At 41.0% G+C, this 15,366-nt stretch overlaps 1 protein-coding gene across 3 annotated transcripts in view; it reads right to left on the bottom strand.

The window, feature by feature from the left end:
• Positions 1 to 15,366, bottom strand: part of MRPS6 (mitochondrial ribosomal protein S6) — a 68,522-nt gene that overhangs the window by 14,656 nt on the left and 38,500 nt on the right. For all 3 annotated transcript variants that reach the window (XM_033135285.1, XM_033135274.1, XM_033135264.1), the window contains one exon: positions 2,806 to 2,945. In XM_033135285.1, coding sequence (XP_032991176.1) covers positions 2,806 to 2,945 — 140 coding nt within the window. The remainder of the gene's footprint in view (positions 1 to 2,805; positions 2,946 to 15,366) is intronic.

The following is a 15,366-nucleotide window of genomic DNA, read 5'->3' as shown; positions in this document are numbered from 1 at the left end:
GGCAAGTCCCTCATTCAGCTGAAAACTCCTTGGGATTAGCAACCACAACAATCACTAGAACCATCCTGAGACCTCGGAACACCAATAGGACATTCTTCCCATAAAGCCTAAAGGCAACAAACATAGAATCCCAGCAGCACCACAATGCGATGTGGGTTCTCAGAGGGCAGCTCGGCTCACTCCTCAGCCCGCTGAAAAATTGGCTCTCGCACACCAGCCTCAGGATTCAAATCAGGGCCGCGCCAAAAGTACAGGTCACGAGTCACGGCCTCCAGGGCTGTTCAGAAAGAGCTAACAACTTCTGAATGCTAACAAACATGTAACAGACAAGTCTACTCTATTTCTTCTTAATCATTTCATAAAAGTGAACCATCTCAGCACCCCACACAGCCTGGCACATAATCTGCTTCATATACCTCCGGACTCCTTCTGTGGCTATGTGTAGTGCACATAAAGAACTTGCCAAATGAACAAAACGCCTGGGACAAATGTCGCTGGGATTAGTGACCATGGGAGGACTGGATGAAGCCAAGAGAACATCAGACTGACTTAAGCCCCACACCGCAGACATCTGACACGAAAGTACATCCAAACCTCCATCCAGGTAATTCCAAACTACACTAGCCTCATCTCCTCCTCATTTACCAAAAGTCACTGTGAAGAATACTAATGAATGTAAAGAAATAAAAGGTAACATGGTGAAATACAACTGATAAACGAAGGCATCTGACTGAAGGGCTTCTCACCATGTCGCTCATGTGCTGTGACTCTAGAAGGGACTAGATCACGCAAGGATTCCCACAATTCACTGATCACGCCCCCACCCCCCCCCGGATTTTGGTGGGGCATACCTGTCTGTATAACTAGTGTTTCAGAACCACACTTTGGAAAACATTACCTTAAACTAATAAACACAAGTCATTCATTTGTCCCAGAAAAACAAGCTCAACACAGGGACTTCCCCACTGGGGCTGGTCACCACCTCTCTGTCTCTACGTCACACGCATATACAATACACCTTAAGAGTGCTGCTGTAAAGGAGAACAGAAAAAAAATCCTTGAATATCAATGGAATAAGTGACTGCAACCCAGTCCACGGTGGGCACAGGCACCCTGTCAGGAACCCGGAGCGTAAAGCTGGTGTTGTCGGCAGCTCTGGCTTAGTTCTAGGTGAGTTTTTCCAGCATCTGAATTTGTTCCCTTCATAAAAGAGAAACAGCACCACCCAAGCCCAATACTGTACACAGAGGCCCGGAAACTAAATGAGTCAGTATGGTGGCTCTCAAACTGTGGTCCTCAGACAGAAGCATCAGCACTACCCAGGCCCCTGTGAAAAGTGCAAATTCTAGAATGCTGGTCATCCCAACTCTCCACTGAGTCAGATCCTCCACTTGGAAAAATGGCAGAAGAAAAGACCCCCCACTGTACACCCCTGAAAGCACATCTGTAAGCAAACTGACTTCTCCCCCGATTCAGCACCTTCCATCAGAGAACCTGGCCAAGAATTCTTGGCCAAATTTTATGTGCTCCTCTTTAAACACAATGGCAAAAGGATTCAGAGCCGTGCTGTTAAAACCAAACCCCTTTGTGGTTAAGTTTTTTTTTAATGTTATCCACACAATCTTCATCCCTCACTGTTACTATGATTGCGGAAGAGGAAAAGCCACTGTGCATTTCATGTTGCCTAGCAACGCCTCAGGCACTCTCTTCAGAGGTGTTCTCAAGAAGCTGAACATTAGCACAAAATAAGGTGAAGCAATCAAAAGATGAAATTTGCAGTTATGTGCCACATCTTGGCAGAAGGTTTAAACGCAGTAAGAAAGCCTTGCTGTGAGGCTCCACCTGGGCCTGTCACAGGTACTGCACCTGCACACGCCCGCTGGCTCCCTGTGATAAAAGCAGCACCCAGGACCGTCTGCAGAGATTCTCTCGTCTGATGGCCGTGACAGTAGATGGGAAAACAACCACCTGAGTTCAGTATCCAAGGAAGCAGGAACCAGAGAAGCTAAATGACTTACTTGCTCAAGGCCACACAGCTGGTGTGTACCAGAGGGAGAATCAGTATTCCACTCCTGGACCCTTTCCACTATGCTAAAAACTGACTCCCATCTTCTCCACGCCTACTGCCAGGAAACCCAACACTATGAGATGATTCTTCCTCCAAACCAGAAACCATGGGCATAAAAAAGATACCACCAGGGCTTAGAGAAGCTTCGTATCAACTCAACAAATTAGTGTTAAAGAATCTGTACAAAGGACAGTTATTACAACAGAATCAAATACTTGACATATGTTTGAGGAAGTTGCTATATATAGTCTGAGAGAAAAAATTCCATTACAGAAAATTGATTACTGGTTGAGTAGGTAGAGGCATTTTTCCATTGTGGGCTAGGCTCTGGTTATATACATTAGTCCTAAGAAGTACAGTTTGCTTGTTGTCTGCAACCAACATATTTACAAAGGCTGCACTGAGTATGTGAACAACACATTGCTCACTGAGCTGTCCTCAAGGCATTTTAAAGAAATGCCGGGAAAAACAATGCTTAGACAAAAAAAGAGTTTCCGTCGATCAAAAGCTTATAAACCGGTTGCTCCCCGAGTGACCTGTTCTAGTACTGATTCCAGCTTGTGACGGGCCAGCATGACCGCCTCCCAGGTGCAGCTCCGCCATTCTAGGGCGTGCACCTGGACAGCACCCAGCCCAACAGGGGCCTGACTGTGAAATTATAGTACTTTCTAAGATGAATTAAACAGTATCCTTTACTGAGCGGATCAAAGACATTTTTCACGGGATAAGAAACGTACCCTCCTCTGTTGTGCCGCTGACTGTGGGCGGACATCTTGTAAGGAAGCGCTCGTTCACCCAGGTTTTCCAAGTTCCTCACGACCGCCCCTCTGTCCATCAGGGCTTCGATCGTCCGCTTCAAAGCAGCAGCGGTCTCCGGCTGTTTTTTTGTTTTTGTTTTTAAAAAGAAGGAAAAGACACATCAGAATCAATGTAAGAACTAGAATGATTAAGTCTGGTCAGTTCTAATCATTACAGCTCTACTGGTAGAAATCTTTGAGTAAAAGCAACAGAAACTGTCTTTGGCTATTTTAAAATTAAAAAGAGAGAGAAAGAGAGAGGGAGAGACAGAGAGAGAAATGGACACTGATTGTAAGGATATGAGATAGCTCACAGATGTGAAGGAAAATCTGAAGACCAGGCCGCGGAGAGTTCAGGGACCAGAGCAGCTGCAGGGATCTGGGAAGCAGGAAGTAAGGAGTGGCTTCTTCGAGATCCTTGGCCAAGCTGTGTCAGCGCCAATCACTGTCAGTCCATGAATCCCATGACTCAAAATTCAAACTCCAGAGAAAGAGCATCCGCTTGCTAGGACACTTTGACCATTCCACCAAAATCAAAGCCAGTAGGAAAAGGGGTTATCCCCCAAAGAAAAACTGGGAGATGATAACAAAAGGGGGAGAGGATGAGTAAGACCCAATTTCTGCCCTCAGGGAGCTCACAATCTAATAACGGTATTAACACAAAATCCCCTGTAAGAAGACCAGAAGGCAGAACACAGACGGTGACTGGGGTCAGAGCGCTCATGAAAGGGGACAGCACACTCAGCTGGTTTCATTAATGAAAGCTTCCTTGAGAGAAGCCCTGAAAAATGACAATGGGAGATGCAAAGAAAAGTGAACCAGGCACTGAGTTACGGAGCAAAGGCAAGAAAGGGTGAGTGAACTGAGGAAAACGGCTAGGAGTCCGACCGGATGAAGCTCAGGACCAGGGAGGGCGGAGACATGAGATTACAGGTGGGGTGTAAGCAGAGAAATAATAAATTCCTGTTACATAAAACAAAATTCAAAAACATAAAATCCCATCATCCAGAGATAAAAGACTTTCAACATTTTGGTGAATTTCTTTCCAGATACCTCTTCACATATGTACACATAAAAGAAGTTTGGAAGATGCTTTACAAGGGTAAACCTGACAAAATGCAACTAATGTCTGTGGCGAATGAGGAAGAGGCGTGGCACACGAGGGCACCAAACAGGCGGCCAAGGGAATGGTACTGTTATTAACAGCTGAAGGGAAATCTGAAGAAGCTCGTCGAGGACAATAAAAGATGAGTTTGGCTTAGGACATGCTGAGCCTGAGCTGCCCACAACTCTTCTAGGTTTACTTCTCAAGATGTAAACCTTAAGCTTAAAACAGGGTGGGTTAGAATGCACATGGGAGGGCTATCTGAAGCCCCAGGAGGAGACCACTGCAGGAGGGGGCAGGGTGAGAAGAAAAGAGACCAACAACAGAACCTTGGGGAAACACAAACATTTGGGCCTGATAGGAGGACTCAAAGTCAGAGAAGCAAATAGAAAAGGCACAAACAACAGTACAAGGAAAATCAGGCCTGCCCTGCCACAGAAACTAGGAAAAGGGGCAGCCCCCACAGTGACAGGGTAGAGGATGGAGATGAAGGCAAAGCCACAGAATGGTGGCTGCATGGTCATAGCAAAATGGGGCCAGAAGCTGGGCTGCAAAGGTTTCCATGATAGAGATTCGACAGCAATGAAGGCAAAGAGAAAGTGCCAGGACTTGAAGGGCCGATAAGTTTGAACAAAGTATTTTAGGGGAGAGAAAACATGAGCAAGTTAGTAGTTAAAGGGGAATGAACCAATCAAGAGGATAAAATGTAAGATATTTTAAACAACAACGATGGCAGCTATGACTTACTGTGTAACTGCTATATGCCCAACGGCTGATCTAGAGTTTTATCGTTACATATTTAATCTTCACCAAAACAAAGAAGGGCAAAGAAGGTTTACACATTTGGAAATTGGGCCTCTTGAGAGATGCCATGACTTTCAGATTACACGGAAGCTAATATGTAAAAGAGCAAGGAAAAGGAACAGTAACAAAGCAAAGACAGGGAGAGGAGCTCAGAGGGCACCTTGTAAAGGGGAAGGGACATGTCCCCAAAGAGACATAAGTGAAGGGATGCAAGCAAAGAGAGGCTGCAGTGCAGGCATGAGCTAAAGAAAGGCTACCTTCCAGTGGCTCATTTTGGATCAAATGAAAACTGCAGAACAATTTTTAAGTATGTATTCTGGTAACCAAAGAAAACCACTGTTCCTATAGATTTTCTTTCTGAAGAATACTGCTAAAATGCTGCGAATGTACTAAGTATTAGTTTAGGGTTTAGAAATAAAATTTTTATTTTATTTTCATACTGTAGCCCACAAGGGATTTTAAAAATGCCTACTGAAAATTATGTTTATATATTTAACTAACCTTATAATAAAACAAATTTCCTGAAAACAATAAAAGCAGGGGCCAAGATCTCTTTGCATTAACACTAACTAGGTAAAAAGTCTATGGCAACTTCTCCTTATGACTTTATACAAACACATCTTCATATAGTTTTCATCAACATGGAGACTAAATTCTTCTCACACCTCATTAGTTCACAGACGCTTCCATATTTTTGCAGAAGCCTCAGTACTAACAGCAGGGTAATATTTCATTCCATTAAAATGCTATTTCTTGACCTGGTATTACATCAATTAACTTATGATAATGCGGGTGAACAGTCTATCCAAATAAAGAATGGGTAAGATTTAAAAAACAAAACAAAGCAAAACTTTGATTAGTCTTCTGATTACTACCCAAATCATATATTTTAATCTCAGTTTTGCCTGATTAAAAAGGATATATCTCAACACCTCTGGCCTTATTTAAATTCCAACTCAAGTGTTTACAGTATGAAACATGGAGCACCTTCTTCTGAAATAAGAGCCTGTGAAATAAAAAAGATTTTCTTCTGTTCAAAAAGGGTAAAGCTACCTAACAAGAATGTAACTTAGGAAAACATCAAAACACAGTTTGTTTGACTTTATTATGTCAAGGTCAAATTGTATACTGCTTGACTAGACACATTCATTTTACTGTAATTTCAAATTACCTAAAAGTTTAAAAAGAAAGATGAAGATGGGGTAAAAATATTTCTTGTTTCTTGACTTTTCCCATATAACTGACCTCATCACTATAAATCAGGAGTCAGCAAACCAGGGCCAATGGGCCAAATCTGGCTCACTACCATGCTTCCTCGAAAATAAGACCTAGCTGGACAATCAGCTCTAATGTGTCTTCTGGAGCAAAAATTAATGTAAGAGCCAGTATTTTATATTATATTACATTATATTATATTATACCTAGTCTTATAGTAAAATAAGACTGGGTCTTATATTAATTTTTGCTCCAAAAGACACATTAGAGCTGACTGTCTGGCTAGGTCTTATTTTCGAGGAAACAGGGTACCTGTTTTTGTAAATGAAGTTTTATAGGAACACAGCCAGCTCAGGCAATTACACAGTGTCTCTGGTTGCCTTCGTGCTAAAGGCAGATCTGAAATTACAGCAGAGACTCCACGGCCTGCAAAGCCTAAACTATTTACTATCTGGCCAACCTCTGCTCCATATTGTAATGGGTTCAGGGAAGCTGGCAAGGCCTCAATCCACTCATTCTGAACTATGCCCGACGACAACCGCGAGCCTGGGCCAGACAGTGGGATGGGTCACAAGTAGACACACACACACACACACACACACACACACACACACACACACGGCACCAACCTAATAAACATCACTGACTGTTCAAACCACCACAGGATTCAGAAGAGATTCTACAAAATCACCAGTCCATCCACCAATCACTGATTCTAATCAACCCAAGCTGCCAACTTCATTTGTCAAGTTGTCACTTTCCTCATTTAGAATAACCTACAGATTAAAATAAAATTTTTAGGCTTCCAAAAAAAAAAAAAATCCAGCATAATGTTCAATGTGTAAAAACACATGGTCTACAAAAAGCAAATATTTTGCTGCCACAATTGCCATTTAATTAAACCATTTCGTTCTAAAAAGTTGTGCATGCATGCTTCTGAGAGGCTTCTCCCTCCTCGTCTGAAAGCAGCTCTTTCTTCCAATCCACCATTGTCAATGAAACACTTCTGGCAAGGCACAGACTGGGGGACTGAAAACATACACTTGAAAAACTATGGAAAAGAAACAGTAAAATGAATGTGAATGAGAACTAGGAAAACTGGATTCCAGTCCCAGCTCATTCACTAATAAGTTATACAACCCTGGATACATTTTTAAAATTTATCAATGTTAAATTCATGCATGCCTCCGTTTTCTCACGTGCTAATAAATTAGAGGTTCTCAACAAATTTTCTGTCTCTACAAAACGCACACACACATTCATATCGCCATTCTCAATATTCCAGGGGGCGTACAAAGCTCGAGTCTCTTTCTTTCTATGCAATTCGTGCTGACACCCTCATCACCCAAAGCGCCCCCCCAGCCCCCCACAGGTACTCTATGCCGCTCCCCTTTACTTCTCCACAGCACTTACGGCATCTATACATATCCTTTCACCACGAGAACATAAGCTTCAGAAGAGCAAGGACGTTTGTCTATCTTGGACACAGCTGTATTCCCAAAGTCCATGCCGTCCATAACATGCAGCAGGCACAGGGAATAGTTGTTAAATAAATGAGGTATCACTTGTACCTCCCTAAGCGGGTCTCTTGCTTACTTACTCCCATTCTTCTTCGAGGAACTCTAAGTTTTCTCGAATCTCTAATACAAGTTGGATCCACTTTTCATATCCAACACAGCTCACTATCAGTGTCGTGACTGTTAATGCTGAAGCTAAAGTACAATACTGATGTTTTTCTATTTATTTCATGTAGTGCCAAAAATGCTGTTAGTACTAATACTTAGATGAAAAGAATCCAGAGTTCATCTAATAGAAGAAACTAAATATTGTATGGATTTCAAAAATACCAAGTTCAAATATATAAATACAAATGTTGAACTTAGATTGTTCTAATTATTTGCTGATAAGATAAAGTACTAACCAAAAAATTTATCCTAACTAACACTTAAAAAAAGAAAACTCCTCCTACACAAAATTTAAATCAACTTTTGATCTTATTATTAATTACTGAAACTACTGGTGTTCAGGCTATAAAAGAAGACTTAGGGAAAAACCCAACAGCTAAGTTCAACTATTTGCAGGGTAACTGTGCAAAAAATACTTAGGTTTTATTTAGATTAGAACCCAAGGGTTAGACTGGAATCAAAGGGTACAACAGAGAAACGGAGCCTCCATGTATAAACAAAAACACATTTCTGACAGCTACAGCTAGATGAGAGTGAAATGGGCTGCTTTGTGAAGCACTGACCTTCCCATCTCTAGAAGTACAGAGACACAGGATGACCACTGGATCAACCTTTGTACTGGGTGAAAGGTTAGACATGCTAACTTCTAAAGCCCCTGTGCCAAGATGAGATTCCAGTACTATTCTGGTACCACTCATCACTCTGAAGGACATTCTGAACTGAAATTGGCTATTAAAGAAAAAAACTTCAATTGCATGGTAGCGAGGAATATGAGGCGTGATAAAGAAAAAGAAAACACAGTGATGTTTAAATAAAAACATTACAGTAAAAGACACATTTCCATTAACCCCCCTCAAAGTACTCCCCCTTGCTTCGAATACACTTATCCCATCATTCTTGCCACTTTCGGAAGCAGTTCTGTAAGGCCTCTTTCATGAGTATCTTTAGCTGCACTGTCCTGAATCATTTTGATTTTGGGGAAGAGCCAGAAGTCGCACGGTGCCAGATCCGGTGAATAAGTTGGATGAGGACACACCATAATGCTTTTATTTGACAGAAATTGCCTTATACCAGAAGCTATGTGTGACACAGGGTGTTGTCATGATGGATGATGAAACCGTTTGCCCATTTTATGTTAAAGCATTGTTTGTGATCCATGATTTACAACACATTTTAAAACACACCTTCTCTCAACCGTAGCTCACACTCGATTGACTACACCGAACAAGTTGAAACTTGTCACACACTGTTACTAAGGGTCGATGTGCCACTTCCCATATTGAAGGTCCCTGCCTTTCCGTTGGACGGCACTCGGCAGCACATTCACTGTATTTTGTGATCACAACGGAAAGGTTCCACGTCCCACATTGCTTCTGGTACGGCAGTTTCTGTCAAATAAAAACATTACGGTGTGTCCTCACCCACCTCATTCACTGATTCTGGCACCATGAGACTTCTGACTCTTCCCCAAAGTAAAAATGATTCAGGGCATCAAGGCAGCCACCACAGCGCCACTTAAAGACACTCACGGAAGAGAACTTCCAGAACTGCTTCAGAAAGTGGCAAGAACGATAGGATAAGTGTGTTCGAAGCGAGGGGGAGTATTCTGAGGAGGATTAATGGCACTGTGTCTTTTCCGTAATAAATTTTTTTAAGCGTTCACCGTATTTGTCGATCACACTGCATACACCGACAAAAAGTGAAGTGTGGTGCTGTTGCCTGCATTTATACTAAGACTCCAGCGTTTTACTCACTATCGCTTTTGTGATGGTGCCCTGAGAGGGTCCCGGGGAAGCCCAGGCTCCTCAGACCGCATTTTGAAAATCACAGTTCTAGAAATTCTAACTGGCAAAGTTAATAAACACAAGAGCAAAGAGATGGGAAAAAGAAAAGAAAGAACATCTCTACTTGTCCCAAAATAAAATCCCCGTTCAGTAAGGTTATTTAAGGTACGGATTCATGCAAGTATCATAAACACCCGTGGTCAATGACCAATGATTAAACTAATTAAACATATTTTCACCCCAGAAGATTAACTTGCCAACAAATTATCTTGTAAATAAGACTCTCTGGCAAAGAGTTTTGAGCCAGTGGCTCTCGGTGCACCCAATTATCACTACAGCTCCCTCCCAGTCCAGCAGGAAATAAAACTCACACAGAATCCACACCATTTAATGGCATGTAGCATCTCTCTACACCCTACCTTTCTCACTTTATAAAGAGTTGTGCAACGCCCAGGAACAAGAAGGATTTAGGGAAAGTGGAGCCAGGTCAGAAAACCATCAAGACCTATAAAAATGTAAATGTAAAACCTTTTCCATTCTTAATTCCAAGATTTATCTCCTTAAAAACATGTCCTTGAAATATACATTTCCAAATAGACAATGTCCCTGGAAATTCTTCCTTGGGATTCTCAAAACAACTTGAAACAAGAAAATCTTTGAGTACCTTTCAATGGAACAGACTTCAAGGGCAGCTGTCACTAGCAGACCTTGGAAAAATGGAATGAACATCTACCTCAAAACGTGTAAGTGCCAGCCCTGCCTAATGACATCTCAAAGCCCAAATCTAAAAATGGTTCCACAGAAGTGTTTCACCAAATATTTTAATGATTCAAAAGAACCCCTTTTGCCCCCACAATTTGTTGAACGGAGAGATACAGTTCTCCAGGCAATTAAGGATTAAAAATTACTAAGCACAGAAGCTGTGTTAAAAATTGGAATAAAATTCAGTAAGGACACTACAGAAAGGTAATGATACATAAATACATGCTCAAACATGATTACCCCCGTATATGTACTATTATATACTGCATAACTTGTGGGTGACTAGAAAAGTTAACTTTTATAGGTTTTTCTAAAGGTCAAAGATAGAAAACTCTTTTGAGAAATTAACTGCTCTATTACTTTGCGCACGAATCACATTTAATAAACCATTTATAAAAAATACGGAAGAACTACTGCACAAAGACGTAACAGGCTTAGAAAATGTGGGAGAGGATGGGGGAGACTGGCACCAACATATACGAAGTGTACTAGAAAAGTAACGAACATTGCAATGCAGTGAAAAACTGCTGTATACTCTGCAAAAACAAAAATACCTCAAGTTTAAAAAATGACATACCAAGTGGTCATTTAACTGTCAAAGCTATGAGAGCTTTAAGAGTTGCTAATGTTATGTATTAAGTGAAAAGCACTCATGAACACAATATTTAATTTACACAATAATCTTTATAAGAAAGTTAGGGAGGGACATGTAGAAATGTTTATTAGGGAATGATTCTAAAATAATTTTAACAGCACAAATTGGTTGTAAAAGAGGAGGTATGGAGTGAAAGTGACAACTAAATGATTGCTTAAGACGAAATTCTGTGGATGTCAAAAAAATAGGTTGAACCTTATGAAACTGACATTTGAGGGAATCAAGAACAGTCATATATTAACCATTTCTTAAGGCTCAACCTAATATTTACCTGGAAACATTTCTCTCAAAGTGTCTTCCTCAAGACAAGTAATTCCAAGTTGCTCACTGTGAAATCTACCTTCAAAAGGGTAGCTACAGGGATGTAAAACACAAAGCCTACCCTTTAAAGATTCGTGATATAGATTTGAAGACAGACACATGCAAGTAACTAATAAAAAGCAAGTTGAAACACAGGTAAGATTGAAACAAAAGGCAACGATGCTACAAGAATTCAGAAAGAGCAACTGCTTCTGACTAGTGGGTTAGAGACGCTCGTCCTCAAGCCAGACCCTGCGCTGAACACCTCACCTCTTGGAGAGGTGGGGAGAGGGTCAGCGAGGGTGATCTCAGAGGGGGTCTGGACTAACACTATGACAGAAGGACAGGAAGATTTTGATGCAATTTATATTTAGGGCAAAATCAACGTGGACACTGTGGTCTGGTATAGGTAGAAGCCAGTGCTTTTTTCTTTCCACTCAAGGTAACTTTTTGCCTAGAACATTAGGATTTCAGTTTCTTCACTCATCTACATTGATGATAAAAATGTCAACTTTCTGGAGGGAAATATATAAATATATATTAATTTAAAATATGCACACCTTCAATTTTGTCACTTCTAGGAATTTAAGAAAACTGCCAAACCCTGGCACAAGGATTTAGCTATGAAAATCCTGCAAAGTTATAAGGATAGTGAACAAATGGAAACAGTTAGTTGTTCATTAACAGAAGACTGGTTCAATAAATTACTTTCACTGATTGAACAAGTACTATGCAGCCATTAAAAACAGGATGTTGATCCTTATATACTGACATGGAAATACTTTAACAATAAAGAAAGAAATCAGCATGCAGGGTCAATCCACAGTTTTTTCCAAAAGAAAAAATGTTAATTCTGTACACATACATGAAAAAAAGTATGGATGAACATACAGCAAAATGTTATTAAATTTTTCCTAGGTAATAAGATGACAGGAGCAGTCCATTTTTTTTTTTTAATACTTTGCTGTTATCTGATTTACAATGAGCAATGAAAAGGTATTTTAGAAACACTTCTTTTTGGGCAAATTCAGTTTTTGTTTTAAGAAGAATTTCTTCCCGTAACTTGATGCCAAATGCTATCTTATAATAGATGCCATAATTTGTGAATTCTGTATTACAGCCCTGAATCTATGCCTCAACATTTAGAACTCATTCACTGACTCCACGTCCATGTAAATGTTTAATAATATAATGACCAGAGCGGTGTAGATGGACGGTTTTCAGTGGTCACTGAAAGGGCCTTGCAAGCTGTACTTCCAGCATCATGAGCTATTAAAACTGGCTGCTCTGCCTCCTGGGAATCAGAGGGAAATCTGGAATCTAGGAGTCAGGAGCCCAAAAATCACTGGTCCTCGACTCAGGGCAGACAAAAGAAATGTGACGGGTCAAGGCCAAGTCTGGCCCTCAGAATGCAGTGGCCAATGAAACAGGTGATCAGAAAAATAAGACGAGCTTGCCCATTCTAAGGCCATGAGACCAAGGCAGAGATTGAGACCTGGGGAATCTTAACACGAAAACATATTCTTTGGGGTTAGTGATGAAAATAAAAAGAACCCAGAGAAGAATGAAAAAAAAATTCAGAGGAGCACGAGTACAATGACCACTGAGTTCAGCAGACTAATGCCATGGCAATAATACAGTACCAACAATAAAATAGAGTCCAGTTCATAGCACGGCTGACTTTGCAAATGTAAAGGCGATGGATGACCAGTAAAGGAACTTGAGCTGCACAGTAGTCAGAATGCCGTTAAGTCACAAGCTGGACTTGCCTTAAATGCAGAGGGCATCCAAGGGGCCCCTGCAGCCAGTGCATGCTCAGAAATCATTATCAGCATTGGTATCAAAAGGCCATAAGCAAATGTAAAGAACTAACCCACAGAGCAAGAAGGAAGTCTTGATTACATGAGATTCAACTTTGTATGAGTTGACTAGTTGTCAGTTACTATGTGCCTCGGTTAACAGTAAATCTGTGTAGTTCAGCCATAATACAGTTTTGCTCCTTAATTAAACCACTTATTTCTGAGGTCTCAAGTCAAAGAATATCATTCAGATGTCATTTAAGGTCAAATATGGGGGCTCAGTTGCCTGTAACCAACCATTCCAAATTCATGATTTGGGTAAGTCAAAGCAAAAAGGCAGAACCATGCAGGCATTCCTCGAGGGCACCCTGGAATCATCTGGGAGCTTTAAAAATGAGGTGCCCAGGTCTCACCCTCAGATATTTCTACTTGCTGGGCTTCTCCTCACTTCAGAGGATAAATACTTCTGACTGAACTGTAGTTTATAAAGGATTTTCAGCAACGATCTCCTCCAACTCTAATTTAAGGATCAGAAAAGCTCCACTCTGCTCACAGAAATAATAGAACCCTCCCTGAATATGAAGTGAAGAATCAACAATCACAATAGGTGACTACTTGTGGTTAATATTACTTCAACAGCTGGAAACAATGCCAAAATTACGGTACCCATGCTTGTACTCTGAGGACATTCTAAAATACACAATCCTTTTACTGGGAAATTTCCATTTCTGTCCTCCCATCCCCCTTCCAGATGCACTTCCAGATGAATAAAAGAAGATGGGAAACAGAAAGATTGGCAGGAGTCCTGGTTACTATGGCAGCAAGTAAATGAAATGCCAAAGCTCAAGAAACTGATAGGGAGAGCAGGAATCAGGTAGACGTCATGGAGCTACCAGGCTTGTTGATTGTGCTCCTTCATGCACAATTCAGTTCCCTGCCTTCGCCTTGTATTTCATCCTCCTCGGAGAGTGGAAGGGGGATAGCCTTCCCCCTGGAACGGCAGGGAGGCCAGAGGAGGTAAGAATCAACGAAGGATTTTGATAGTAGAGACAAAAGGGTTCTAAGAAAATTCTATTGAGATCCAGTGAAATTTTCTAGACATCAAGTGTATGAGTTTAGCAAAAATATCAGTTAGTTGACTGGATTGAGAAGTTTTTTAAATATGCACTGATAGAATCAGAAAATTGGGCTCTGGAGAGTCAGATTTGCATACCTTGCTGAACAACAGACCAAAAGTGGGTCCACCAACCAGGCCACAGCAGTGGTTCTTAATTCAAGTGGTGGAGGAAAGCACTTAAGGGACTGCACTACTCCGAAGAGCCCGGAGGAGAAAGATGCAGAGAAATGAAAGGAAGCAAACCATCCCTTAAGATTCCGCTATGTCCGGGAAGTGTGCCTTTCCTCTGGAATCCCACGTGTATCTATCTCTTCTCCTTCCACATACATCTTGCAAGTGTAATTATTTAGAAGTACACTTCCTTCCCTAACTAAGCCTCTCCAAGGTTGTATCTGACTCATCTTTACTAGATGCTGGAGATGCAAAGAACCTGGCATGCAGTGTGTTCAATAAATATTTGATGAACAAAGAATAAATGAAAAGATGAAAGCCTGCTAACTGTTCTTAGCTAGTAAGGAACACAGGATTAAACCAAGTCATAAAATTCAAGGAAAAATAAGATCTTCATTGCAAGGAGGAAAACAGCAACTTTTTTTTTTTTTTGAACAGGCAGAGATGCATAATAAAGCTAAAGCACATCCTTTAAAAACAGAGAGGCACAGTCAAGGAACCAGGAATAAACAGGTGAAAGATAGAAACAAAAACAAAGATACAGTGGGAGACTCATAAAGGTACCTCCAAACTTCTAAAGATAATTGGGACGTAATCAAAAAACCAATGGGCGTTCAACTCCTTGAGCGTACAGAGAATATTACAAAATCCAGACTCTGAAAAGCTGGAAAAGGAGTCAGCAAGCCCCATGCCGAGACAATAGGACTTTATAGAGACTCTGCCATAGGCTTCCACAATGAAACTTCAAATTAGAATGAGGCCAGTAAAACCCAAGGAAACGGCAGTCCTCATTCTCTCTCTCATTCCTACAGTCTAACATCCGCAATGTCTACCCTGCAGTACTGGGTTCAACTCGGAGGCCACATATGAAAGGGGACATTGATTACCTCAAAGTTGTCCAGGAAAACTCAAAAGACCCAAATGGCAAAGGGTCTGAAACCCATGTCCTCTCTGAAACCCCAGAGAATGGAGAAGGTTAAGCCTAATTTTGAGACTTAATATATTTATCTTAAATAATTATCTTCAAATACTCGAAGGGAAGAAAAGATACTTGGGAGGCAGAACTTCGGACTATCAAATTAAAGTCAGAGGCAGATTTGGAGT

This window comes from Rhinolophus ferrumequinum, chromosome 2 (genome assembly GCF_004115265.2).
Source record: "Rhinolophus ferrumequinum isolate MPI-CBG mRhiFer1 chromosome 2, mRhiFer1_v1.p, whole genome shotgun sequence".
NCBI classification, from domain to species: domain Eukaryota; kingdom Metazoa; phylum Chordata; class Mammalia; order Chiroptera; family Rhinolophidae; genus Rhinolophus; species Rhinolophus ferrumequinum.
This window is presented reverse-complemented; position numbering and strand designations above follow the sequence as displayed.